General features: G+C 56.3%; 1 protein-coding gene across 4 annotated transcripts in view; it reads left to right on the top strand.

Moving 5' to 3' along the window:
- Positions 1-25376, top strand: part of LOC123768899 (fasciculation and elongation protein Unc-76) — a 184627-nt gene that overhangs the window by 4760 nt on the left and 154491 nt on the right. Inside the window, exon 2 of one of the 4 annotated variants that reach the window (XM_045759687.2) lies at positions 4476-8369. In XM_045759687.2, coding sequence (XP_045615643.2) covers positions 5362-8369 — 3008 coding nt within the window. In that variant the 5' untranslated portion in view covers positions 4476-5361. Of the gene's footprint in view, positions 1-4475; positions 8370-25376 lie in introns of those variants that run through there. The other 3 variants (XM_045759683.2, XR_011223623.1, XM_045759682.2) reach the window with 3 other exon arrangements.

Raw genomic sequence — 25376 nt, 5'->3', positions numbered from 1 at the left:
CCTCAGACAACTGCAGGAGAAATGCAGGGAACAGAAGCAGCCACTCTTTGTAGCCTTCATAGACCTGACGAAGGCCTTCGACCTCGTCAGCAGGGATGGCCTGTTCAAGATCCTCCCCAAGATCGGATGCCCACCCAGGCTCCTCAGCATCATCAGATCTTTCCATGAGAACATGAGGGGCACCGTGGTCTTTGATGGCCTAACATCAGGCGCCTTTGACATCCGAAGTGGAGTAAAGCAGGGCTGCGTACTGGCTCCAACCCTATTCGGGATTTTCTTCGCAGTTATGCTGCGGCACGCCTTCGGATCTGTCACGGAAGGCATTTACCTCCGGACCAGGTCGGATGGGAAGCTCTTTAACCTCGCCAGGCTGAGAGCCAAGACAAAGGTTCGGCTGAGGTGTCTGCGCGACTTCCTCTTTGCCGACGACGCAGCAGTCACTGCCCACTCAGCTGAAGACCTCCAACGGCTCATAACCCGCTTCAGCGAGGCCTCTCAGGCTTTCGGACTCACCATCAGTCTGAAGAAAACACAAGTCATGGGACAAGGAGTGGACTCCCCACCTGACATCGGCATCTCTGATTCCAAACTGGAAGTTGTTCACGACTTCGTGTACCTGGGATCCACAATCTCTGACTCCCTCTCTCTTGATACGGAGCTAAACAAACGCATCGGTAAGGCATCTACTACCATGTCCAGACTGACAAAGAGAGTGTGGGCCAACAATAGGCTAACTGAGTATACTAAGATTCAGGTTTACAGATCCTGTGTCCTGAGCACTCTCCTTTATGGCAGTGAGTCTTGGACACTCCGCGCCCGTCAGGAAAGACGGCTGAATGCCTACCACATGCGCTGCCTTCGACACATCTTGGACATCACCTGGCAGGACAAGGTGACAAACAACAACGTCTTGGGGAGAGCAAGAATCACCAGCATGTACACAATGCTGAAACAGAGACGAATGCGCTGGCTCGGGCACGTTGTGCGAATGGGCGACGGCAGGATCCCCAAGGATCTCCTGTATGGAGAGCTGAGGCAGGGAAAGCGTCCAGTAGGCAAGCCCCAGCTACGGTACAAAGACGTATGCAAAAGGGACCTGAAAGCCATGGACGTCGATCTTGCTATATGGGAGACACTGGCTACAGACCGTTCAGCCTGGAGGCAGTCTGTTCAACGAGGTCTCTCCAAGTTCGAGGAGTCACTTGCCAAGGAATCGGAGGCAAAGAGACAGAGAAGGAAAGCCGGTAACCAGGAAGACAGACCAGAATCGGACTTCGTTTGTGCTCGGTGTGGGATGGACTGCCACTCTCGGATTGGCCTCATCAGTCACACCAGACGCTGCACCAGGATTGACAACTAGGGCGCAACTCCATAGTCTCCCGAGACTGAAGGATGCCTACTACTACTAGACCACGAGTGTGTGTGGTGTTGTAGTGGTCTAGACCACGTGTGTGTTGTTGTAGTGGTCTAGACCACGTGTGTGTGTGGTGTTGTAGTGGTCTAGACCACGTGTGTGTGTGGTGTTGTAGTGGTCTAGACCACGTGTGTGGTGGTGTTGTAGTGGTCTAGACCACGTGTGTGTGTGGTGTTGTAGTGGTCTAGACCACGTGTGTGTGTGGTGTTGTAGTGGTCTAGACCACGTGTGTGTGTGGTGTTGTAGTGGTCTAGACCACGTGTGTGTGTGGTGTTGTTGTGGTCTAGACCACGTGTGTGTGTGGTGTTGTAGTGGTCTAGACCACGTGTGTGTGTGGTGTTGTAGTGGTCTAGACCACGTGTGTGTGTGGTGTTGTAGTGGTCTAGACCACGTGTGTGTGTGGTGGTGTTGTGGTCTAGACCACGTGTGTGTGTGGTGTTGTAGTGGTCTAGACCACGTGTGTGTGTGGTGTTGTAGTGGTCTAGACCACGTGTGTGTGTGTTGTTGTAGTGGTCTAGACCACGTGTGTGTGTGGTGTTGTAGTGGTCTAGACCACGTGTGTGTGTGGTGTTGTAGTGGTCTAGACCACGTGTGTGTGTGGTGTTGTAGTGGTCTAGACCACGTGTGTGTGTGTGGTGTTGTAGTGGTCTAGACCACGTGTGTGTGCGGTGTTGTAGTGGTCTAGACCACGTGTGTGTGTGGTGGTGTTGTGGTCTAGACCACGTGTGTGTGTGGTGTTGTAGTGGTCTAGACCACGTGTGTGTGCGGTGTTGTAGTGGTCTAGACCACGTGTGTGTGTGGTGTTGTAGTGGTCTAGACCACGTGTATGTGTGGTGTTGTAGTGGCCTAGTTATCTTGAGTTAACCTAGTGGTTATCTTGAGGTTATCTTGAGATGATTTCGGGGTTTAGCGTCCCCGCGGCCCGGTCCTTGACCAGGCTTCCTGGATGTTATACATCCCCAGGAAGCAGCCCGTAGTAACTGTCTAACTCCCAGGTACCCATGTACTGCTAGGAGAACAGGGGCGTCAGGGTGAAAGAAACTGCCCATTTGTTTCCGCCATCGCCAGGGATCGAACCAGGACCTATAGGATTACGAATCTAGAGCGCTGTACACTCGGCTATCAGGCCCCCGTAGGTGGCTAGCTGGGACGAGGGGAAACAGTAGTGTGTGAGGGGGGGGGGGATCCTGGTCAAGGGGAGCCAGGGGGGGTCCTGGTCAAGGGGAGCCAGGGGGGGGGGGTCCTGGTCAAGGGGAGCCAGAGGGGGTCCTGGTCAAGGGGAGCCAGGGGGGGGGGGTCCTGGTCAAGGGGAGCCAGGGGGGGGGTCCTGGTCAAGGGGAGCCAGGGGGGGGGGGTCCTGGTCAAGGGGAGCCAGGGGGGGGTCCTGGTCAAGGGGAGCCAGGGGGGGGGTCCTGGTCAAGGGGAGCCAGGGGGGGGTCCTGGTCAAGGGGAGCCAGGGGGGGGCTCCTGGTCAAGGGGAGCCAGGGGGGGGCTCCTGGTCAAGGGGAGCCAGGGGGGGGGGGTCCTGGTCAAGGGGAGCCAGGGGGGGGGTCCTGGTCAAGGGGAGCCAGGGGGGGGTCCTGGTCAAGGGGAGCCAGGGGGGGGGGTCCTGGTCAAGGGGAGACAGGGGGGGAGCCTGGTCAAGGGGAGCCAGGGGGGGGGGCTGGTCAAGGGGAGCCAGGGGGGGGGGCCTGGTCAAGGGGAGCCAGGGGGGGGGGTGATAGCTCAGGTGAAGGTGAACAAGTCTAAGGGCTCAAGCTAACTAAGTATTTGTGACTCGGGAATTTGATCTGACGTTTCGAGTGCTTTTCCACTCTGGTAATCAGGCCATAAGCCATCACATCCTCTCACAACCTCTCACAATCAACCTCTCACAACCCCTCACAATCAACCTCTCACAACCCCTCACAATCAACCCCTCACAATCAACCTCTCACAACCCCTCACAATCAACCTCTCACAACCCCTCACAATCAACCTCTCACAACCCCTCACAATCAACCTCTCACAATCAACCTCTCACAACCCCTCACAATCAACCTCTCACAACCCCTCACAATCAACCTCTCACAACCTCTCACAATCAACCTCTGGCTGATCAGGGAAGCTCCCTTAGGAACTCGTCTATTTCCCTCTCGATAGCTTCTACATTATTTTGTAAAGAGGTTGAAATGTTGTAATATGTGAGCATTAAATGTATGGTGAATATTAAGTTGCCATCCTCACCCTCGTATCTCACACTTGGTGATCCACACACCTCACACTCGCTCCTCACCATCACAGCCAGCCTCAGTCTCCCTCACACCTCACCCTCGCTCCTCACCATGACAGCCAGCCTCAGTCTCCCTCACACCTCACACTCGCTCCTCACCATGACAGCCAGCCTCAGTCTCCCTCACACCTCACCCTCGCTCCTCACCATGACAGCCAGCCTCAGTCTCCCTCACACCTCACACTCGCTCCTCACCATGACAGCCAGCCTCAGTCTCCCTCACACCTCACACTCGCTCCTCACCATGACAGCCAGCCTCAGTCTCCCTCACACCTCACCCTCGCTCCTCACCATGACAGCCAGCCTCAGTCTCCCTCACACCTCACACTCGCTCCTCACCATGACAGCCAGCCTCAGTCTCCCTCACACCTCACCCTCGCTCCTCACCATGACAGCCAGCCTCAGTCTCCCTCACACCTCACACTCGCTCCTCACCATGACAGCCAGCCTTAGTCTCCCTCACACCTCACACTCGCTCCTCACCATGACAGCCAGCCTCAGTCTCCCTCACACCTCACACTCGCTCCTCACCATGACAGCCAGCCTCAGTCTCCCTCACACCTCACACTCGCTCCTCACCATGACAGCCAGCCTCAGTCTCCCTCACACCTCACACTCGCTCCTCACCATGACAGCCAGCCTCAGTCTCCCTCACACCTCATCTTGGGCCTGACCGACTGTTCACAAACATTCGTGCACATCACTCGTGTAGAGATTATCCCTCGTGCTGACGGCGCTGAACCATACACTAAACAATTTATCCAACTAAAGAATATATTTACTTTGCAGGCTAAACAAATGATATAGTGAAGGTGACTGTAATAGTGTGGGAGTCCGAGCGGTGTTGGAGGCTCGGACACGCCCGGTCAACTTGGCCAGCGGTGTTGGAGGCTCGGACACGCCCGGTCAACTTGGTCAGCGGTGTTGGAGGCTCGGACACGCCCGGTCAACTTGGTCAGCGGTGTTGGAGGCTCGGACACGCCCGGTCAACTTGGTCAGCGGTGTTGGAGGCTCGGACACGCCCGGTCAACTTGGTCAGCGGTGTTGGAGGCTCGGACACGCCCGGTCAACTTGGTCAGCGGTGTTGGAGGCTCGGACACGCCCGGTCAACTTGGTCAGCGGTGTTGGAGGCTCGGACACGCCCGGTCAACTTAGCCAGCGGTGTTGGAGGCTCGGACACGCCCGGTCAACTTGGTCAGCGGTGTTGGAGGCTCGGACACGCCCGGTCAACTTGGCCAGCGGTGTTGGAGGCTCGGACACGCCCGGTCAACTTGGCCTGCGGTGTTGGAGGCTCGGACACGCCCGGTCAACTTGGCCTGCGGTGTTGGAGGCTCGGACACGCCCGGTCAACTTGGCCAGCGGTGTTGGAGGCTCGGACACGCCCGGTCAACTTGGCCTGCGGTGTTGGAGGCTCGGACACGCCCGGTCAACTTGGCCAGCGGTGTTGGAGGCTCGGACACGCCCGGTCAACTTGGGCAGCGGTGTTGGAGGCTCGGACACGCCCGGTCAACTTGGCCAGCGGTGTTGGAGGCTCGGACACGCCCGGTCAACTTGGCCAGCGGTGTTGGAGGCTCGGACACGCCCGGTCAACTTGGCCAGCGGTGTTGGAGGCTCGGACACGCCCGGTCAACTTGGGCAGCGGTGTTGTGTTGATCTTAGTGTTGCTAGTGCGGACATGGGGAGTCGGCGGGCCAGGACCGGGTCGGTGGCGGGGCCACAGCGCCACGCCAAGATGGACCATGAGCGCCGTAATCACGAGCTCCTGAAGCAATTAACTTCAGCCACTTCCGCGGTCAAGACAGCCAAGGGCGTGGTGGGGCAGCCCCTCATGTCCAGGTCCCTGACGGCGGAGCTGGAGAAGGGGCTGCAGGTGGAGGAACTACCCAGCCACGACGTGCGGGTTAGGACGCAACCACTAAAGTCATTCCAGCGACAGACGTCCAGCTCAGCGATGAAGGCCAACAGTGCCTTCGGGGACAACATTCTGGAGGCCAGAGTGAGCCGGGGCCAGGAGCTGAGTCTCTCCAAGAACGGGAACAAACAAGTATCTAGCCCGACGAGATCTGTGAACGCGAGGAATAAGAGCAACAGACGAGGGAGCCAACAGTCATCCGACAACAGTAGGCGCTCGGCTGTGTTTGAGCGCCTCTCTAAGATAGACTCCAATAAGAGCTTGGGTCGGGTGGACCATGCTGGTAGTAACAGGACTCGTGACCACAGTCCCGTGAAGAGCGAGAGGAAGGGCTCTCTAGGGCACAACAGCTGCAGCGACAAGCATCAGAGCGGCCGTAAGCCAGGTGTCAGCGATGGCTCTACGAGGCTCCGGCGGGGTATGGCCCTAACACCCTCCAGGGAGGCCGATGACGACCTCATCACGGAGAAACAGGAACAAGACAATATCCCCGAGACGGTGGACAAGGACCGTAACGACCTTCAAATGTCACGACACGATGAGACACTCTCCCCTCCCTCGCCGCCTGCAGCAGCGTCGTCAGGTACTGCCGCACCCTCACACACACAAAAAGAGAGGCAGAAACAAACGGGATCACTCTCGCCGGACCCTCACCTTCACCAGACCAAAATAGACGGTAGGAGTTGCCACCACGTGGCGCCCAGTACCACCTCCGTCAGGTCATCTGGCCGCCTGGCGTCCGGTGCTGCCCATAGTCATAACGTTGATAAAACCTGCCGCATCAACAATACCTACGTGAAGAGAGGCAACGATCACCAGCCTAAAATAGCTGACACAGGTTCTTCGAAATTTGAACTAGTTCAGAAATCTTCCAGGAAGAGTGACACATTACCGGGAAAAACTGCCATTGTGGAGGAGTCGAGTGGTGAGCGGGCAGTCCGTAGCGCGGCCAGGACCAGGGCCCTGACGGTGGCCTCTGTGGCAGAGGTGATACAGCAGGTGCGGGAGCGGGTGAGTGAAGGGAGAGAGCGGGAGAGGCGGGAGTCGGCCGTGGACGACGACAAAGACGTGTGCGAGGCTGACGTGGGCGAAGAGCAGGATGAGTTCTACAAGATCAGCGTGCAGACGCGCCTAGTGACCTACAACAACAGCACACTCGTCATAAAGAACACCTCCAAGAGCGAGGGTACAGACAACAGCGACGCCGAGGCTGACTCACCGCTCCCCACCACCCTGCAAACCTCATCAACTGCGGCCATCCTCGCTGACGTCCTAGATGACACCACCCACTCCCACGCCCTTCCTCACCCGACGGAGGCCCGCCACCAGGAGGACACAACTGGAGAATTAAGCAGAGCACGTAGCGTCAGGAAGAAACTCTCCCACTTTGTTAGCAAGGGCAGGAGCTTCCTGAGTGAGGTGTACAGCGCCACGCAGACCAAACTGGTGCAGTATGGGAGACACGACTCTCTCAGCAGCAGCTCCTCCCTGGAGTGTGACAGCGGCTACTACAGCCTCCCGCCGCCACTGGTGGAGACCAATCCCATCTGGGTGGAGGACCACGTCCAACGAGCCACGTCCTGGCTGCAGGAACACGGCTGCTACCCCGAGGCGGTCACCACTCCAGTAGAGCCTGACCTTGCTGTAAGTGGCACCCGGAAGAGGGTCAGCCCCTCTCACTCTGGCATAATGACTGGCACTGCTGGTTGCATCAGGGGTAAGGGCCATGCAGGGGGGAGTGACACTACTCTTGAGCAACAACATCCTAGCATCAAGGTTGATGAAGAGTGGATCAAGAAGAACATTCTGTGTACGTGTAAGTGTAGAGATAGACCAATACCAGGTGGTAGTGAAGTAACAGGTACTGGTGGAACATGTAGTGGCCCTACCACCGTACCTAGTGGCCCTACCACCGTGCCTAGTGGCCCTACCACCGTGCCTAGTGGCCCTACCACCGTGCCTAGTGGCCCTACCACCGTGCCTAGTGGCCCTACCACCGTGCCTAGTGGCCCTACCACCGTGCCTAGTGGCCCTACCACCGTGCCTAGTGGCCCTACCACCGTGCCTAGTGGCCCTACCACCGTGCCTAGTGGCCCTACCACCGTGCCTAGTGGCCCTACCACCGTGCCTAGTGGCCCTACCACCGTGCCTAGTGGCCCTACCACCGTGCCTAGTGGCCCTACCACCGTGCCTAGTGGCCCTACCACCGTGCCTAGTGGCCCTACCACCGTGCCCAGTGGCCCTACCACCGTGCCCAGTGGCCCTACCACCGTGCCCAGTGGCCCTACCACCGTGCCCAGTGGCCCTACCACCGTGCCTAGTGGCCCTACCACCGTGCCTAGTGGCCCTACCACCGTGCCCAGTGGCCCACTAGCTGTGGCTGGTCACCCTCAAGCCCAGCTGCCACCCGTTACAGTATCCACCTCTGTATTTACCTCTACTGCCCACCAGGCCACGCTGGGAAAAGTAGGTTCTAGCGAGTACAACCTGCCTCCTGGAGATGGCCTGCCTCCTAGAGATGGCCTGCCTCCTGGAGATGGCCTGCCTCCTGGAGATGGCCTGCCTCCTGGAGATGGCCTGCCTCCTGGAGATGGCCTGCCTCCTGGAGAAGAAAGTCTGGAGAGAGAGTGTGACTCAGGATCGGGAGAGTGTACATCGTGTGTGATGGAGGAGGAGCTGTGCTACTGCTCGTGCCACGAGGAGGAGGGTGGCCAGGCGCCGCTCCACCTGCCCCAGGAGGTGCAGGAGCTGCTGGATGCAGATCACGCAAGGTACGTGTTGCTGCTGACTTTGACACCTCTCACTAACACACGCCTGCCGGAGCTCGCCTCCTTCATACTAACATTTATACTATCACCACAAGTGGCAAGACTCCCGCCACCTCTGTCTGTCTGTCTTATGTTGGTGAAGGCAGCTCCGTCTTGTTTGTTTACCTTCCCGTGTTTACTGCCCGTGGTATAGTCTTCTGCCCCCCCCCCCTGGTTTGTAGTCGGGAGGGGGTGGCCTCTCCCCAGCTTTGTAGTCGGGAGGGGGTGGCCTCTCCCCAGCTTTGTAGTGGGGAGGGGGTGGCCTCCCCCCAGCTTTGTAGTGGGGAGGGGGTGGCCTCCCCCCAGCTTTGTAGTGGGGAGGGGGTGGCCTCCCCCCAGCTTTGTAGTGGGGAGGGGGTGGCCTCCCCCCAGCTTTGTAGTGGGGAGGGGGTGGCCTCCCCCCAGCTTTGTAGTGGGGAGGGGGTGGCCTCCCCCCAGCTTTGTAGTGGGGAGGGGGTGGCCTCCCCCCAGCTTTGTAGTGGGGAGGGGGTGGCCTCCCCCCAGCTTTGTAGTGGGGAGGGGGTGGCCTCCCCCCAGCTTTGTAGTGGGGAGGGGGTGGCCTCCCCCCAGCTTTGTAGTGGGGAGGGGGTGGCCTCCCCCCAGCTTTGTAGTGGGGAGGGGGTGGCCTCCCCCCAGCTTTGTAGTGGGGAGGGGGTGGCCTCCCCCCAGCTTTGTAGTGGGGAGGGGGTGGCCTCCCCCCAGCTTTGTAGTGGGGAGGGGGTGGCCTCCCCCAGCTTTGTAGTGGGGAGGGGGTGGCCTCCCCCCAGCTTTGTAGTGGGGAGGGGGTGGCCTCCCCCCAGCTTTGTAGTGGGGAGGGGGTGGCCTCCCCCCAGCTTTGTAGTGGGGAGGGGGTGGCCTCCCCCCAGCTTTGTAGTGGGGAGGGGGTGGCCTCCCCCCAGCTTTGTAGTGGGGAGGGGGTGGCCTCCCCCCAGCTTTGTAGTGGAGAGGGGGTGGCCTCCCCCCAGCTTTGTAGTGGGGAGGGGGTGGCCTCCCCCCAGCTTTGTAGTGGGGAGGGGGTGGCCTCCCCCCAGCTTTGTAGTGGGGAGGGGTGGCCTCCCCCCAGCTTTGTAGTGGGGAGGGGGTGGCCTCCCCCCAGGTCTATGGGAAGCAGCCCTCACCCTCTGGAACCAGAGGGTGAGGGGGCCCCTCAGGTGTGAACCAGAGGGTGAGGGGGCCCCTCAGGTGTGAACCAGAGGGTGAGGGGGCCCCCCAGGTGTGAACCAGAGGGTGAGGGGGCCCCCCAGGTGTGAACCAGAGGGTGAGGGGGCCCCCCAGGTGTGAACCAGAGGGTGAGGGGGCCCCCCAGGTGTGAACCAGAGGGTGAGGGGGCCCCCCAGGTGTGAAGGGGCCCCCCAGGTGTGAACCAGAGGGTGAGGGGGCCCCCCAGGTGTGAAGGGGCCCCCCAGGTGTGAACCAGAGGGTGAGGGGGCCCCCCAGGTGTGAAGGGGCCCCCCAGGTGTGAACCAGAGGGTGAGGGGGCCCCCCAGGTGTGAACCAGAGGGTGAGGGGGGCCCCCAGGTGTGAACCAGAGGGTGAGGGGGGACCCCAGGTGTGAACCAGAGGGTGAGGGGGCCCCCAGGTGTGAACCAGAGGGTGAGGGGGGGCCCCCCAGGTGTGAACCAGAGGGTGAGGGGGGCCCCCAGGTGTGAACCAGAGGGTGAGGGGGCCCCCCAGGTGTGAACCAGAGGGTGAGGGGGCCCCCAGGTGTGAACCAGAGGGTGAGGGGGCCCCCCCAGGTGTGAACCAGAGGGTGAGGGGGCCCCCAGGTGTGAACCAGAGGGTGAGGGGGCCCCCCAGGTGTGAACCAGAGGATGAGGGGCCCCCAGGTGTGAACCAGAGGGTGAGGGGGCCCCCCAGGTGTGAACCAGAGGGTGAGAGGGCCCCCCAGGTGTGAACCAGAGGGTGAGAGGGCCCCCCAGGTGTGAACCAGAGGGTGAGGGGGGCCCCCCAGGTGTGAACCAGAGGGTGAGGGGCCCCCCCAGGTGTGAACCAGAGGGTGAGGGTCCGCCGCCTGTGCTCAAGATCAAATATACCTGATCAACCAGGCTGTAGCTCATACGTCAGGCTGCAAGCAGCCGCGTCCAACAGCCTGGTTGACCAGTCCAGCAACCAGGAGACCGGGCCGCGGGGACCCTAAGCCCCGAAATCATCGCAAGGTAAGGTAACTGTAAAGAAGAGCGAACAGCACCGCAGTTGAGGGTAGACATTGTTTGTGTTGTTTATAAATTCAGCTACTGTGAACAAAAAGTTGCAAGTAGCACGGGCTATGGTGAGCCCGTAGTGGACTTACCTGGCACAGGAGCGGGGCAAGTAGCGCGGGCTATGGTGAGCCCGTAGTGGACTAACCTGGCACAGGAGCGGGGCAAGTAGCACGGGCTATGGTGAGCCCGTAGTGGACTTACCTGGCACAGGAGCGGGGCAAGTAGCACGGGCTATGGTGAGCCCGTAGTGGACTTACCTGGCACAGGAGCGGGGCAAGTAGCACGGGCTATGGTGAGCCCGTAGTGGACTTACCTGGCACAGGAGCGGGGCAAGTAGCACGGGCTATGGTGAGCCCGTAGTGGACTTACCTGGCACAGGAGCGGGGCAAGTAGCACGGGCTATGGTGAGCCCGTAGTGGACTTACCTGGCACAGGAGCGGGTCAAGTAGCACGGGCTATGGTGAGCCCGTAGTGGACTTACCTGACACAGGAGCGGGGCAAGTAGCACGGGCTATGGTGAGCCCGTAGTGGACTTACCTGGCACAGGAGCGGGGCAAGTAGCACGGGCTATGGTGAGCCCGTAGTGGACTTGCCTGGCACAGGAGCGGGGCTGTAACTTTGGTGTGCCTGACCAAAGGCTCGCTATATAGGCCGGAAGCCTTGCACCTTTTTATGCGCGACTCGTCCCGAGGTGAGTCGTGCATGTGTGCGATAATCAGTACCGTTCGAGCGCCACTTGGATCTTAATTGCCTTAAGATTTAACCTACAGGGATGTGTGTGAGAGACAGACGCACACACACAGACAGACAGCTCAGTAGTAACAGATTATAATTAATAGAGGAAATGGTTGATTGAAGGACTGGATGTAAAAGCTAGACGCTTCCATAATCAATAGGGTAATGTGGCTAACATACGGACATGTACACAAGTGTGGCTTGACGGTACCCGAGTGTCCAAGACCAAGTACACTATTGTCCAGAGAGGTGTACGAAGGCTGTGATGCACCGGCTGAAGCACAGCTGGTCCGGAGTGGCCGGCAATGAGCTCCAAGAACTTGGACCGGAACTTGGCAAATGTTGTCTCGCACACCACAGCGGCTCACTGGGGACTGGCCAGACACTTCCAGTGCTAGACATATACAGATAATTAGCGTACGCGAATTTTTATATATATATATTCCTTCTCGAAGCGTCGGCTACTCATGGCAGACGACTTAGGCAGACGTAACGCAGACTGAGACTTAGGCAGACGTAACGCAGACTGAGACTTGGGCAGACGTAACGCAGACTGAGACTTAGGCAGACGTAACGCAGACTGAGACTTAGGCAGACGTAACGACTTAAGATTATGAAATGGGCAAACGTGAGGTATCAATGTCAGTAGAGGGGGATTATGATATAATTGATGAACGATTGCAATGGCCACTCTGTCATACTGGTAAATACAGGTGGAATAATGTGTCACTCACAGCACAAGTGCTCATATAGGGGGACAAAACATAAGGGGGGGGGGGTGAGGTCATGACGGTGAGGGTGTAGGCAGGTCAGGTCAGGTCAAGGAAGGTCAGGTCAGGTCAAGGAAGGTCAGGGCTGGTCAGGGATTAACCTAGTTATAAACAATATTTTGTCGTTCATTTAGGCAGAGGAGGGGTCAGCACGCTGTGTTCTCTTCATCCACGTCTACCCTTCATCCACGCCTGCCCTTCATCCACGTCTGCCCTTCATCCACGCCTGCCCTTCATCCACGCCTGCCCTTCATCCACGTCTGCCCTTCATCCACGCCTGCCCTTCATCCACGCCTGCCCTTCATCCACGCCTGCCCTTCATCCACACCTGCCCTTCATCCACGCCTGCCCTTCATCCACGCCTGCCCTTCATCCACGCCTGCCCTTCATCCACACCTGCCCTTCATCCACGCCTGCCCTTCATCCACGCCTGCCCTTCATCCACGCCTGCCCTTCATCCACGCCTGCCCTTCATCCACGCCTGCCCTTCATCCACGCCTGCCCTTCATCCACGCCTGCCCTTCATCCACGCCTGCCCTTCATCCACGCCTGCCCTTCATCCACGCCTGCCCTTCATCCACGCCTGCCCTTCATCCACGTCTGCCCTTCATCCACGTCTGCCCTTCATCCACGTCTGCCCTTCATCCACGCCTGCCCTTCATCCACGCCTGCCCTTCATCCACGCCTGCCCTTCATCCACGCCTGCCCTCTTCATCCACGCCTGCCCTCTTCATCCACGCCTGCCCTCTTCATCCACGCCTGCCCTCTTCATCCACGCCTGCCCTCTTCATCCACGCCTGCCCTTCATCCACGCCTGCCCTTCATCCACGTCTGCCCTTCATCCACGCCTGCCCTTCATCCACGCCTGCCCTTCATCCACGCCTGCCCTCTTCATCCACGCCTGCCCTCTTCATCCACGCCTGCCCTCTTCATCCACGTCTGCCCTCTTCATCCACGTCTGCCCTTCATCCACGCCTACACTCAATTCTTGGATTAATGTGTATGAAGAGAGGGAGGGAGGCGTGGCCCTGAACTACACCAGATGACCCAATACGTGTGTGGCCAGGGCCCCCAGGTGTAGAGGGCCCCCAGGTGTAGAGGGCCCCCCAGGTGTAGAGGGTCCCAGGTGTAAAGGGCCCAGGTGTAGAGGGCCCCCAGGTGTAGAGGGTCCCAGGTGTAAAGGGCCCAGGTGTAGAGGGCCCCAGGTGTAAAGGGCCCAGGTGTAAAGGGCCCCAGGTGTAGAGGGCCCCCAGGTGTAGAGGGCCCAGGTGTAAAGGGCCCAGGTGTAGAGGGCCCCAGGTGTAGAGGGCCCAGGTGTAGAGGGCCCCAGGTGTAGAGGGCCCCCAGGTGTAGAGGGCCCCCAGGTGTAGAGGGCCCCAGGTGTAGAGGGCCCCCAGGTGTAGAGGGCCCCCAGGTGTAGAGGGCCCCAGGTGTAGAGGGCCCAGGTGTAGAGGGCCCCAGGTGTAGAGGGCCCCAGGTGTAGAGGGCCCCAGGTGTAGAGGGCCCCAGGTGTAGAGGGCCCCAGGTGTAAAGGGCCCAGGTGTAGAGGGCCCCAGGTGTAGAGGGCCCCAGGTGTAGAGGGCCCCCAGGTGTAGAGAGGGCCCCCAGGTGTAGAGGGCCCAGGTGTAAAGGGCCCAGGTGTAGAGGGCCCCAGGTGTAGAGGGCCCAGGTGTAGAGGGCCCCAGGTGTAGAGGGCCCAGGTGTAGAGGGCCCCAGGTGTAGAGGGCCCCCAGGTGTAGAGGGCCCCCAGGTGTAGAGGGCCCCCAGGTGTAGAGGGCCCCCAGGTGTAGAGGGCCCAGGTGTAGAGGGCCCAGGTGTAGAGGGCCCCAGGTGTAGAGGGCCCCAGGTGTAGAGGGCCCCAGGTGTAAAGGGCCCAGGTGTAGAGGGCCCCAGGTGTAGAGGGCCCCCAGGTGTAGAGGGCCCCAGGTGTAGAGGGCCCCAGGTGTAGAGGGCCCCAGGTGTAGAGGGCCCCAGGTGTAGAGGGCCCCAGGTGTAGAGGGCCCCAGGTGTAGAGGGCCCCAGGTGTAGAGGGCCCCAGGTGTAGAGGGCCCCAGGTGTAGAGGGCCCCAGGTGTAAAGGGCCCAGGTGTAGAGGGCCCCCAGGTGTAGAGGGCCCCAGGTGTAGAGAGCCCCCAGGTGTAAAGGGCCCAGGTGTAGAGAGGGCCCCCAGGTGTAGAGAGGGCCCCCAGGTGTAGAGAGGGCCCCTAGGTGTAGAGAGGGCCCCCAGGTGTAGAGAGGGCCCCCAGGTGTAGAGAGGGCCCCCAGGTGTAGAGGGGGCCCCCAGGTGTAGAGGGGGCCCCCAGGTGAAGAGGGGGCCCCCAGGTGAAGAGGGGGGCCCCCAGGTGAAGAGGGGGGCCCCCAGGTGAAGAGGGGGCCCCCAGGTGAAGAGGGGGCCCCAGGTGTAGAGGGGGCCCCAGGTGTAGAGGGGGCCCCAGGTGTAGAGGGGGCCCCAGGCGTAGAGGGCCCAGCACGTGTGGAAGGCCCCCCAGGTGTAGAGGGCCCCCAGGTGTAGAGGGCCCAGCACGTGTGGAAGGGCCCAGCACGTGTGGAAGGGCCCCCCAGGTGTAGAGGGCCCCCCAGGTGTAGAGGGCCCCCCAGGTGTAGAGGGCCCCCCAGGTGTAGAGGGCCCCGCAGGTGTAGAGGGCCCCGCAGGTGTAGAGGGCCCCGCAGGTGTAGAGGGCCCAGCAGGTGTAGAGAGGGCCCCCAGGTGTAGAGGGGGCCCCCCAGGTGTGGAAAGGCCCAGCAGGTGTGGAAGGGCCCACACCTGCAACAACTAGTGGCAGTAGTGTGGGTGTTCGTGGTCGTTGTGGACACCATAGAGTGGGTGTGATCTCTTAAAGTAATAGTTTTTTATCGAGAGTTATGTGGGGAATGTTTGTAAACAGGCATGTTGGGGGAGGGAGGCTGGGAGGGGGGGACACCCCCTAGATGGGTGGTGAAGGGGGACTACAAGGGGGGGAGGTGGTGAAGGGGGGCTACAAGGGGGGGCTACAAGGGGGGGGGAGGTGGTGAAGGGGGGCTACAAGGGGGGGGGGAGGTGGTGAAGGGGGGCTACAAGGGGGGGGGGAGGTGAAGGGGGGCTACAAGGGGGGGGGAGGTGGTGAAGGGGGGCTACAAGGGGGGGGAGGTGGTGAAGGGGGGCTACAAGGGGGGGGGAGGTGGTGAAGGGGGGCTACAAGGGGGGGGGGTGGTGGTGGTGGTGTAACGGGGGGTGGGGGAAATAGCTCTATCTTGTCCATTATTCCACCCCCCCAGTTAACTAACGAGGCCGGGGGAAACAGCTCTCTCTAGTCCGTTATCCCGTCCCCAGTTAGCTAACTATTCTAGAGCACCTCCAGAGTTCCTAAGGCAACCTCTCTCGTTCAACACCTTGTAACCTAGGTATTTGACTACCTAGGTGCTAAGACTACAAGGCCCTTCATCCACTTGATCAGTTACCCGAAACTCTAGAGAGAACTCTAGAATACATAATCATTGCCACAAACGTATAAGAGAAAACGAAAGGAAAGAAAGGAATAGTGAAGTAATTAGTGAGGGGTTGGGGTGAGAGGGAGAGAGGTGGGAGGAGCGAGGAGGGTCATTAGTTGAAAGTGAGAGTTCAGAGAGGGGTGGAGGGAGAGGTATAGATAGGTAGAAGTAGAAGAGTAGATAGTAGAAGTAGAAAGTAGATAGAAGACGAAATGCTGCCACCATCCATTCATGATCATTACATACAAGACAAGGAATGGAACTTGCCTGTATCAAAATATTCTCAAAAGATGTTATTACCATGTATCAACTCCAAACATGTACTCATTTATATATCATGAAACCAGTAACCACAGAGGCTTTCTCAAATCCTCAACTCAAAGCTCTAGGGAACAAAGTTAAACACAATTTAAATAATAAATTCATAATTATATTTCACATGAAGTATCATAATTTAGCAATTCAATTAAAATGTTCCAGTTTAATATGCAAAGTGAGTCATCATCCAAGAATTCGAGAACCCTACAACTTGACTGCCCCTGATCATCACACAACATATGTAAACACGACAAGTCACCTTAATGTTCACTCACCGAGGACTGAGTCTAAGTTGAATAGAGAGGGGGGGGGGGGGGGGGGGTCTGTAGCTTGACAGAGACTGTCTCGCCCCTGCCGGCCGACAGCCTCCCTGCTAGGGACGTCTTCTCTGCTCTCGAATCGATAGTTCTCCGTGTATTTATTGGGGACCCTAGTAGCTAACTCCGCCCACAAATAGATAGCCTCCGGCACTACCAAGCCACTCCTTAAACGTCGGCATGTTTGAAGGCTACCAGACTACAATTATAAGCTTAGCGGAAGCAAGGTGAAATTCTCATGATCTGACCTCAGGTCACTTGAGGTCATTAACGCTTTGAGGTGTGAGATCTCAGGCCGACAAACTGGTGCCTCTCAGATCCTTGTCTGTGACTCATGTACTCTATGTATGTATTAAACTAAACCAAACACTTTTACAGTGTTACCTTACTGCTCAACTCACCAAGTGTGTGCCTATAGCTGGATAGAGAGGGGGGGGGTCTGTAGTTGACGGAGACTCCCGCCCTGCCGGCCGACAGGCTACAGGGGGGGGGGAGGTGGTGAAGGGGGACTACAAGGGGGGGAGGTGGTCAAGGGGGGGGAGGTGGTGAAGGGGGGCTACAAGGGGGGGGAGGTGGTGAAGGGGGGCTACAAGGGGGGGAGGTGGTGAAGGGGGGCTACAAGGGGGGGGGAGGTGGTGAAGGGGGGCTACAAGGGGGGGGGAGGTGGTGAAGGGGGGCTACAAGGGGGGGGAGGTGGTGAAGGGGGGCTACAAGGGGGGGGGAGGTGGTGAAGGGGGGCTACAAGGGGGGGGAGGTGGTGAAGGGGGGCTACAAGGGGGGGTGGTGGTGAAGGGGGGGGGGGGAGGTGGTGAAGGGGGGCTACAAGGGGGAGGGAGGTGGTGAAGGGGGGCTACAAGGGGGGGGAGGTGGTGAAGGGGGGCTACAAGGGGGGGGAGGTGGTGAAGGGGGGGCTACAAGGGGGGGGAGGTGGTGAAGGGGGGCTACAAGGGGGGGGGAGGTGGTGAAGGGGGGCTACAAGGGGGGGGGAGGTGGTGAAGGGGGGCTACAAGGGGGGGGGAGGTGGTGAAGGGGGCTACAAGGGGGGGGGAGGTGGTGAAGGGGGGCTACAAGGGGGGGGAGGTGGTGAAGGGGGGCTACAAGGGGGGGGGGAGGTGGTGAAGGGGGGCTACAAGGGGGGGGGGAGGTGGTGAAGGGGGGCTACAAGGGGGGGGGGAGGTGGTGAAGGGGGGCTACAAGGGGGGGGAGGTGGTGAAGGGGGGCTACAAGGGTGGGGGGAGGTGGTGAAGGGGGGCTACAAGGGTGGGGGGAGGTGGTGAAGGGGGGCTACAAGGGGGGGGGGGGGAGGTGGTGAAGGGGACTGCAAATAAAGTTGAAGGTATAGAAAGTGTGTTGGCTGCTTGCCCTTGCTGGCCCTTAGACCGGTACCACACCTGTCAGCACTCGTCACTGTCACCACACCCGTCACCACACGTCACTGTCACCACACCCGTCACCACACGTCACTGTCACCACACCCGTCACCACACGTCACTGTCACCACACCCGTCACCACACGTCACTGTCACCACACCCGTCACCACACGTCACTGTCACCACACCCGTCACCACACGTCACTGTCACCACACCCGTCACCACACGTCACTGTCACCACACCCGTCACCACACGTCACTGTCACCACACCCGTCACCACACGTCACTGTCACCACACCCGTCACCACACGTCACTGTCACCACACCCGTCACCACACGTCACTGTCACCACACCCGTCACCACACGTCACTGTCACCACACCCGTCACCACACGTCACTGTCACCACACCCGTCACCACACGTCACTGTCACCACACCCGTCACCACACGTCACTGTCACCACACCCGTCACCACACGTCACTGTCACCACACCCGTCACCACACGTCACTGTCACCACACCCGTCACCACACGTCACTGTCACCACACCCGTCACCACACGTCACTGTCACCACACCCGTCACCACACGTCACTGTCACCACACCCGTCACCACACGTCACTGTCACCACACCCGTCACCACACGTCACTGTCACCACACCCGTCACCACACGTCACTGTCACCACACCCGTCACCACACGTCACTGTCACCACACCCGTCACCACACGTCACTGTCACCACACCCGTCACCACACGTCACTGTCACCACACCCGTCACCACACGTCACTGTCACCACACCCGTCACCACACGTCACTGTCACCACACCCGTCACCACACGTCACTGTCACCACACCCGTCACCACACGTTTGGATTGTCAGAAAGCCTTTGATACAGTTCCACACAAGAGAGGAGTGAAAAAGCTGGAGATGCAGGCTAGAGTGAAAGGCTAGAGTCAAAATCAAAAACCTCCGCCAGTATTGGACCGTTAATTACAACTGAAGGTTCGTTCACAGAAGTCAACAAAGAAATTAGTGAAATTCTAAGGTGCAAGTATGAGGCCATGTTTAGCACACCCATAAACAACATGAAAGTTGATGACCCAGACAGCTTCTTTATGAATGACATTCAAGCTGCAGATAATATAACGGATATTAACACGAACTCGGAAGATTTTGAAAGAGAAATTGACAATATGCCCATGCACTCAGCTCCTGGGCCTGACTCGTGGAATTCAATATTCATAAAGAAATGTAAAGTACCAGTAGCGAGAGCACTCAGCGTAATATGGAGAAAGAGCCTGGATACAGGGGAGATACCAGCAGCACTTAAATTTGCAGATATAGCTCCTCTGCACAAGGGGGGTAGTAAAGCCTTGGCAAAAAATTATAGATCAGTTGCACTAACATTACATATAATAAAAGTTTTTGAAAGAGTGATTAGGAATTAAATTTCTAGTTTTATGGAAAATACTGAACTACACAACCCAGGACAACATGGCTTTAGAGCGGGAATATCGTGTCTGTCAGTTACTCAACCACTATGACAAAATCACAAGCCTTAGAAGAAAAGCAAAATGCAGATGTTGTATAGACAGAATTTGCAAAGGCATTCAACAATTGTGACCATGGAGTGATAGCACATAAAAAGAAGTCAATGGGAATAACTGGTAAAGTAGGACGCTGGATACTCTATTCCTGTCAAACAGAACACAAAAAGTAAGTCAGTCAAATAAAATTGAGTCCAAGTGCAGTTAAAAGCTCTGTACCTCAAGGTACAGTCCTTGCCCCACTGCTGTTCCTTATTCTCATGTCAGATATAGACAAAAATACAAGTCATAACTTCGTATCATCCTTTGCAGATGACACAAAAATCAGCATGAAAATTACCTTTGCTGAAGACATTGAAAAATTACAAGTAGATATTAATAAAGTTTTTGACTGGTCAGCTAAAAATATGATGATGTTTAACAGTGATAAATTCCAGGTACTCAGGTACGGTAAAAATGAGGACCTTAAACATAATACAGGGTACAAAACAATCAAATCTGCCCATAGTAGGAAAGCAACATGTAAAGGATTTGGGAATAATGATGTCCGACGACCTAACGTTTAGAGAGCATAACCAAACAATTATTGCGTCAGCCAGAAAAATGATAGGATGGATTACGAGAACTTTCAAATCCAGGGATCCCATCACAATGGTTGTACTCTTAAAGTCACTTGTGTTGTCCCGTCTTGAGTACTGCTCAGTACTCACTTCCCCCTTCAGAGCAGGAGAGATTGCTGAAATAGAGGGAATACAGAGAACATATACGGCACGCATAGACGCAATAAAGCACCTAAATTATTGGGATCGTCTCAAAGCTCTCCAAATGTACTCGCTAGAAAGGAGACGAGAGAGATATCAAATAATATACACGTGGAAAATACTGGAGGGACAGGTCCCAAATCTACACAGTAAAATAACAACATACTGGAGTGAACGATATGGAAGAAAATGCAGAATAGAACCAGCGAAGAGCAGAGGTGCCATAGGCACAATCAGAGAACACTGTATGAACATCAGAGGTCCGCGGTTGTTCAACGTCCTCCCAGCGGGCATAAGAAATATTGCCGGAACAACCGTGGACATCTTCAAGAGGAAACTAGATTGTTTCCTCCAAGGAGTGCCGGACCAACTGGGCTGTGGTGGGTATGTGGGCCTGCGGGCCGCTCCAAGCAACAGCCTGGTGGACCAAACTCTCACAAGTCAAGCCTGGTCTCGGGCCGGGCTTGGGGAGTAGAACAACTCCCAGAACCCCATCAAGCAGGTTGTGTATTCAGCTCATGGAGTTCCTGGATTGTCTGATCATATGGTGGACGGTGATTTGATGCTCTCCTTAAGACTCTTATTTTTCACTGCTTGTATAGTTGTTGCATCTTGGGTTTCTTTAAGGTTTTCTTTCTTTCCTAAGGCTGCTTCGGCTTTATTTAGTCTGTCCTTTACGTAAATTGTTACTTACCTGACACAGGAGATGCGGTGATGACGACGGGCGCCGTGCTGTGTCCCAGAGGAAGGCTCTCATGGCCCCTCGTTGTCACTCATTACCCCTCGTTATGGTGATGTGTTGGGGTCCCCCGTGTGTGTGTGTGTGTGTGTGTGTGTGTGTGTGTGTGTGTGTGTGTGTGTGTGTGTGTGTGTGTGTGTAGGGGAGGGGGTCCTTCACCCCCGTGGGCTTAGGTGGGTCCCCCTCTCCCTTGTCTGTGTACTCAGATGTGCTTGTGGGGGTGGAGCTTTGGCTCCGCCTTCCTAATGCAAATGGAATGCATTATGAAGTGGTGTGGTGGAGGCTGACTCCATACACAGTTCCAAGTGTAGATATGATAGAGCCCAATAGGCTCATCCCGCCAAACACACACCGAAACTACGACGTTGGTACAACGTTCGAACAAGTTTTAACACCTAACCAGTTATAACCACCAATATAGCAAGTTGTAACAACGTTCTAACACGTCATAAACACGTTAAGCCAAGATGAAACAACTTTATTACAAGTTGTAACAAGCGGAAAATAGACAGTTTCGGTTTGTGTTTCCAGTTAGAACCTGTACACCTGTTGATTGACAGTTGAGAGGCGGGACCAAAGACCCGAAGCTCGACCCCCGTAAGCACAACTAGGTGAGTACACATAGGTGAGCACACACACACACACACACACACACACACACACACACACACACACACACACACACACATTTTCATGAGCGAAATCGCGAAAGAGGAACTGCTAGCAAGGAAGTGTTGTCTAAAAGGTGTAGAGAAGTTCAAGAAAATATTCCTGCAGAGGGATATGACAAGGGAAGAGAGAATACGGACAGCAGACGCGAGGAAGGAGCGCAGGGAGAGAGAAGGAAATCAGAGTACCACAACCCAGAACCCTACAATCCCAGAGGGAAGTGGAGAACCCTCCTCAAACAGTGCAACAGCCACAGGGATTGGGGCACCACCCCCAAATTCTACCCAACAGACACCCAACCTGCCCCATCCCCTGTCAGCCCCCCACTAAGTACCCACCTAGGGCACCCTCCCCCCACCCACCCCCCTCCCCCCCACTCACCCCCCTTCTCCCCCTCACCCCTCTCCCCAGGACCTCCCTTCTCCCCCATCCCCCATGCCCTCCCTTCTCCCACATGCCTTCCCGTCTCTCCCACCCCCATGCCCTCCCTTCTCCCCCTCCCCCCTAAGCCCCCCACTCTCCCCCACCCCACCTAAGTCTTCCCCTCTCCCCCACTCCCCTAAACCCTCCCCTCTTCCTCACCCACCTCAGCCCTCCCTTTTCCCCCACGCCCCCCAAGCCCTCCACCCTTTTCTCTCCCCCCAAGCCCCCCCATCTCCCCTATCCCCCACAGCCTCTCCTCCCCCCATGCTTCCCCAACCCTCCCTCTCTTACCCACCCCCTGTACCCTCCCCCTCTTATCCACCCCCTGTACCCTCCCCCTCTTATCCACCCCCTGTACCCTCCCCCTCTTATCCACCCCCTGTACCCTCCCCCTCTCCCCCATCACCCCAAGCCCTCCCTCCTCCACCAATCCCCCCGTGCCAGGTCCCCCCAGCTCCCACTCACCCCAGATCCCAAAGGTCCCCCCCAGAAAAGAAGCAGAAGAGAGTCAGTTTCAGGGTGATGTACTCGAACATAGATGGGATCACAAGCAAGACAAGTGAACTAAGGGAAAGAGCACAAGAAGTTAACCCAGATGTAATCGGACTCACTGAAACAAAACTCTCTGGAATCATAACGAATGCCGTGTTTCCCCAGGAGTATACAGTAATAAGGAAAGAGAGGGAAGGTAGAGGAGGAGGCGGAGTGGCCCTACTCATGAGAAGGGAATGGAGTTTTAAGGAGATGGCCATCCCGGGCTGTGAGGAGTTCAGAGACTACATAGCAGGCACCATAACAATGGGAGGACCAAGAATAGTAGTAGCAGTAATATACAACCCTCCACCAAATGACAGGAGACCCAGTCAAGAGTATGAAAACAACAACAAGGCAGTTAACACTATAATTGAGAGGGCAGCCTCTGCTGCCTGTAGAAATAGATCCCACCTGCTCATCATGGGCGACTTCAATCACGGAAAGATTGACTGGGAGAACAAGGAACCGCATGGAGGCGAGGATACGTGGAGAGCCAAACTATTGGAGGTGGTGACAAGCAACTTTTTAACGCAGCATGTCGGAGAACCCACAAGGATGAGAGGAAATGACGAACCAGCGAGACTCGACCTAGTCTTCACTCTGAACGACTCCGACATAAGAGAAATCGGTTTTGAGGACCCAGTAGGAATGAGCGACCACAGTGTACTGGTGTTTGAGTACTTGATTGAAGAAGGGTTATTGAACTCGAGGAGGGATACCGAAACCAAAAGGTTAGCATACCGAAAGGGAAACTATGAGGGGATAAGAAAATTCCTAACAGATATAGCATGGGAAACAGAGCTCAGGGGAAAGACGGCCCAAGATATGATGGATTACATCACGCAGAAGTGCAAGGACGCAGCAAACAAGTTTGTCCCAGTCCAAAAGGAAAACAGAGAAATGAAGATGAGAAACCCATGGTTTAATCAAAGATGTAGGCTAGCTAAGCAGCAAAGTAAAAGGGCATGGAGAAACTATAGGAATAACAGGACACTGGAGAGCAGAGAAAGATACCAGAATGCCAGGAATGAATATGTCAGGATGAGAAGAGAGGCAGAAAGACAATACGAAAATGACATCGCAAGCAAGGCAAAGACTCAGCCTAAATTGTTGCATAGCCACATTAGGAGAAAAACAACAGTAAAGGAACAGGTTATGAGATTAAGGATAGGGGCGGAAGGATTCACTACAAATGACAAGGAAGTGTGTGAGGAATTGAATAAGAAATTCCAGGAGGTCTTCACCTTAGAACAAGGAGAAATTCCAGAGGTAAGTGAGGGAATAGCTAACCAGGAACCACTGGAAGAGTTTGAGATTACCAGTGGGGAAGTAAGGAAGTGTTTACTAGAGTTGGACGTGACGAAGGCTATAGGCCCAGATGGAATCTCCCCTTGGGTTCTAAAGGAAGGAGCAAGAGAACTGAGCCTACCACTCTCCATAGTGTATAACAAATCACTGGCAACAGGGGAACTGCCAGATACTTGGAAAGCAGCTAACGTAGTCCCGATATACAAGAAAGGGGATAGACAGGAGGCACTGAACTACAGGCCAGTGTCCCTAACCTGCATACCATGCAAGCTGATGGAGAAGATTGTGCGAAAAAAACTAGTGGAGCATCTGGAGCGAAGGAACTTTGTAACACAGCATCAACATGGGTTCAGGGATGGCAGGTCCTGCCTCACAGGGTTACTTGAATTCTACGACCAGGCAACAAAAATAAGGCAAGAAAGAGAAGGGTGGGCAGACTGCATATTTTTGGATTGTCAGAAAGCCTTTGATACAGTGCCACACAAGAGGCTAGTGCGAAAGTTGGAGATGCAGGCTGGAGTGAGAGGGAAGGTACTCCGGTGGATAGAGGAATACCTAAGCAACAGGAGACAACGAGTCTGTGTGAGGGGTGAGGTCTCAGATTGGCGAGACGTCACAAGTGGAGTCCCGCAGGGGTCAGTCCTTGGACCTATACTGTTTCTGGTATATGTAAATGATCTCCCAGAGGGTATAGATTCGTTCCTCTCAATGTTTGCCGACGATGCAAAAATTATGAGGAGGATTGAAACAGAGGATGATAGTAGGAGGCTACAAGATGACCTGGATAGACTGAGTGAATGGTCCAACAAATGGCTGTTGAAGTTCAACCCGAGTAAATGCAAAGTAATGAAACTAGGCAGTGGAAACAGGAGGCCAGGCACAGGATACAGAATAGGAGATGAAGTACTTAATGAAACAGACAGAGAGAAAGATCTAGGAGTTGATATCACACCAAACCTGTCTCCTGAAGCCCACATAAAGAGAATAACGTCTGCGGCATATGCGAGGCTGGCTAACATCAGAACGGCGTTCAGGAACCTGTGTAAGGAATCATTCAGAATCTTGTACACCACATATGTAAGACCAATCCTGGAGTATGCGGCCCCAGCATGGAGCCCGTACCTTGTCAAGCACAAGACGAAGCTGGAAAAAGTCCAAAGGTATGCTACTAGACTAGTCCCAGAACTAAGAGGCATGAGTTATGAGGAAAGGCTGCGGGAAATGCACCTCACGACACTGGAAGACAGAAGAGTAAGGGGGGACATGATCACAACCTACAAAATCCTCAGGGGAATCGACCGGGTAAACAAGGACGAACTTTTCAACACTGGTGGGACGCGAACAAGGGGACACAGGTGGAAGCTGAGTACCCAAATGAGCCACAGAGACGTTAGAAAGAACTTTTTCAGTGTCAGAGTAGTTAGCAAATGGAATGCATTAGGAAGTGATGTGGTGGAGGCTGACTCCATTCACAGTTTCAAATGTAGATATGATAGAGCCCAATAGGCTCAGGAATCTGTACACCAGTTGATTGACGGTTGAGAGGCGGGACCAAAGAGCCAGAGCTCAACCCCCGCAAGCACAATTTGGTGAGTACAATTAGGTGAGTACACACACACACACACACACACACACATACACATACACACACACTCACACTCACACTCACACACACACACACACACACACATACATACATATATCCCCAGGAAGCAGCCCGTAACGGCTGCTTCCAGGTACCTATTTACTGCTAGGTGAACAGGGCCAGAAGGTTGAAAGAAACCTTTTGTTTCTGCCTCGGCCG

The sequence above is a fragment of the Procambarus clarkii genome, chromosome 64 (genome assembly GCF_040958095.1).
Source record: "Procambarus clarkii isolate CNS0578487 chromosome 64, FALCON_Pclarkii_2.0, whole genome shotgun sequence".
NCBI classification, from domain to species: domain Eukaryota; kingdom Metazoa; phylum Arthropoda; class Malacostraca; order Decapoda; family Cambaridae; genus Procambarus; species Procambarus clarkii.
This window is presented reverse-complemented; position numbering and strand designations above follow the sequence as displayed.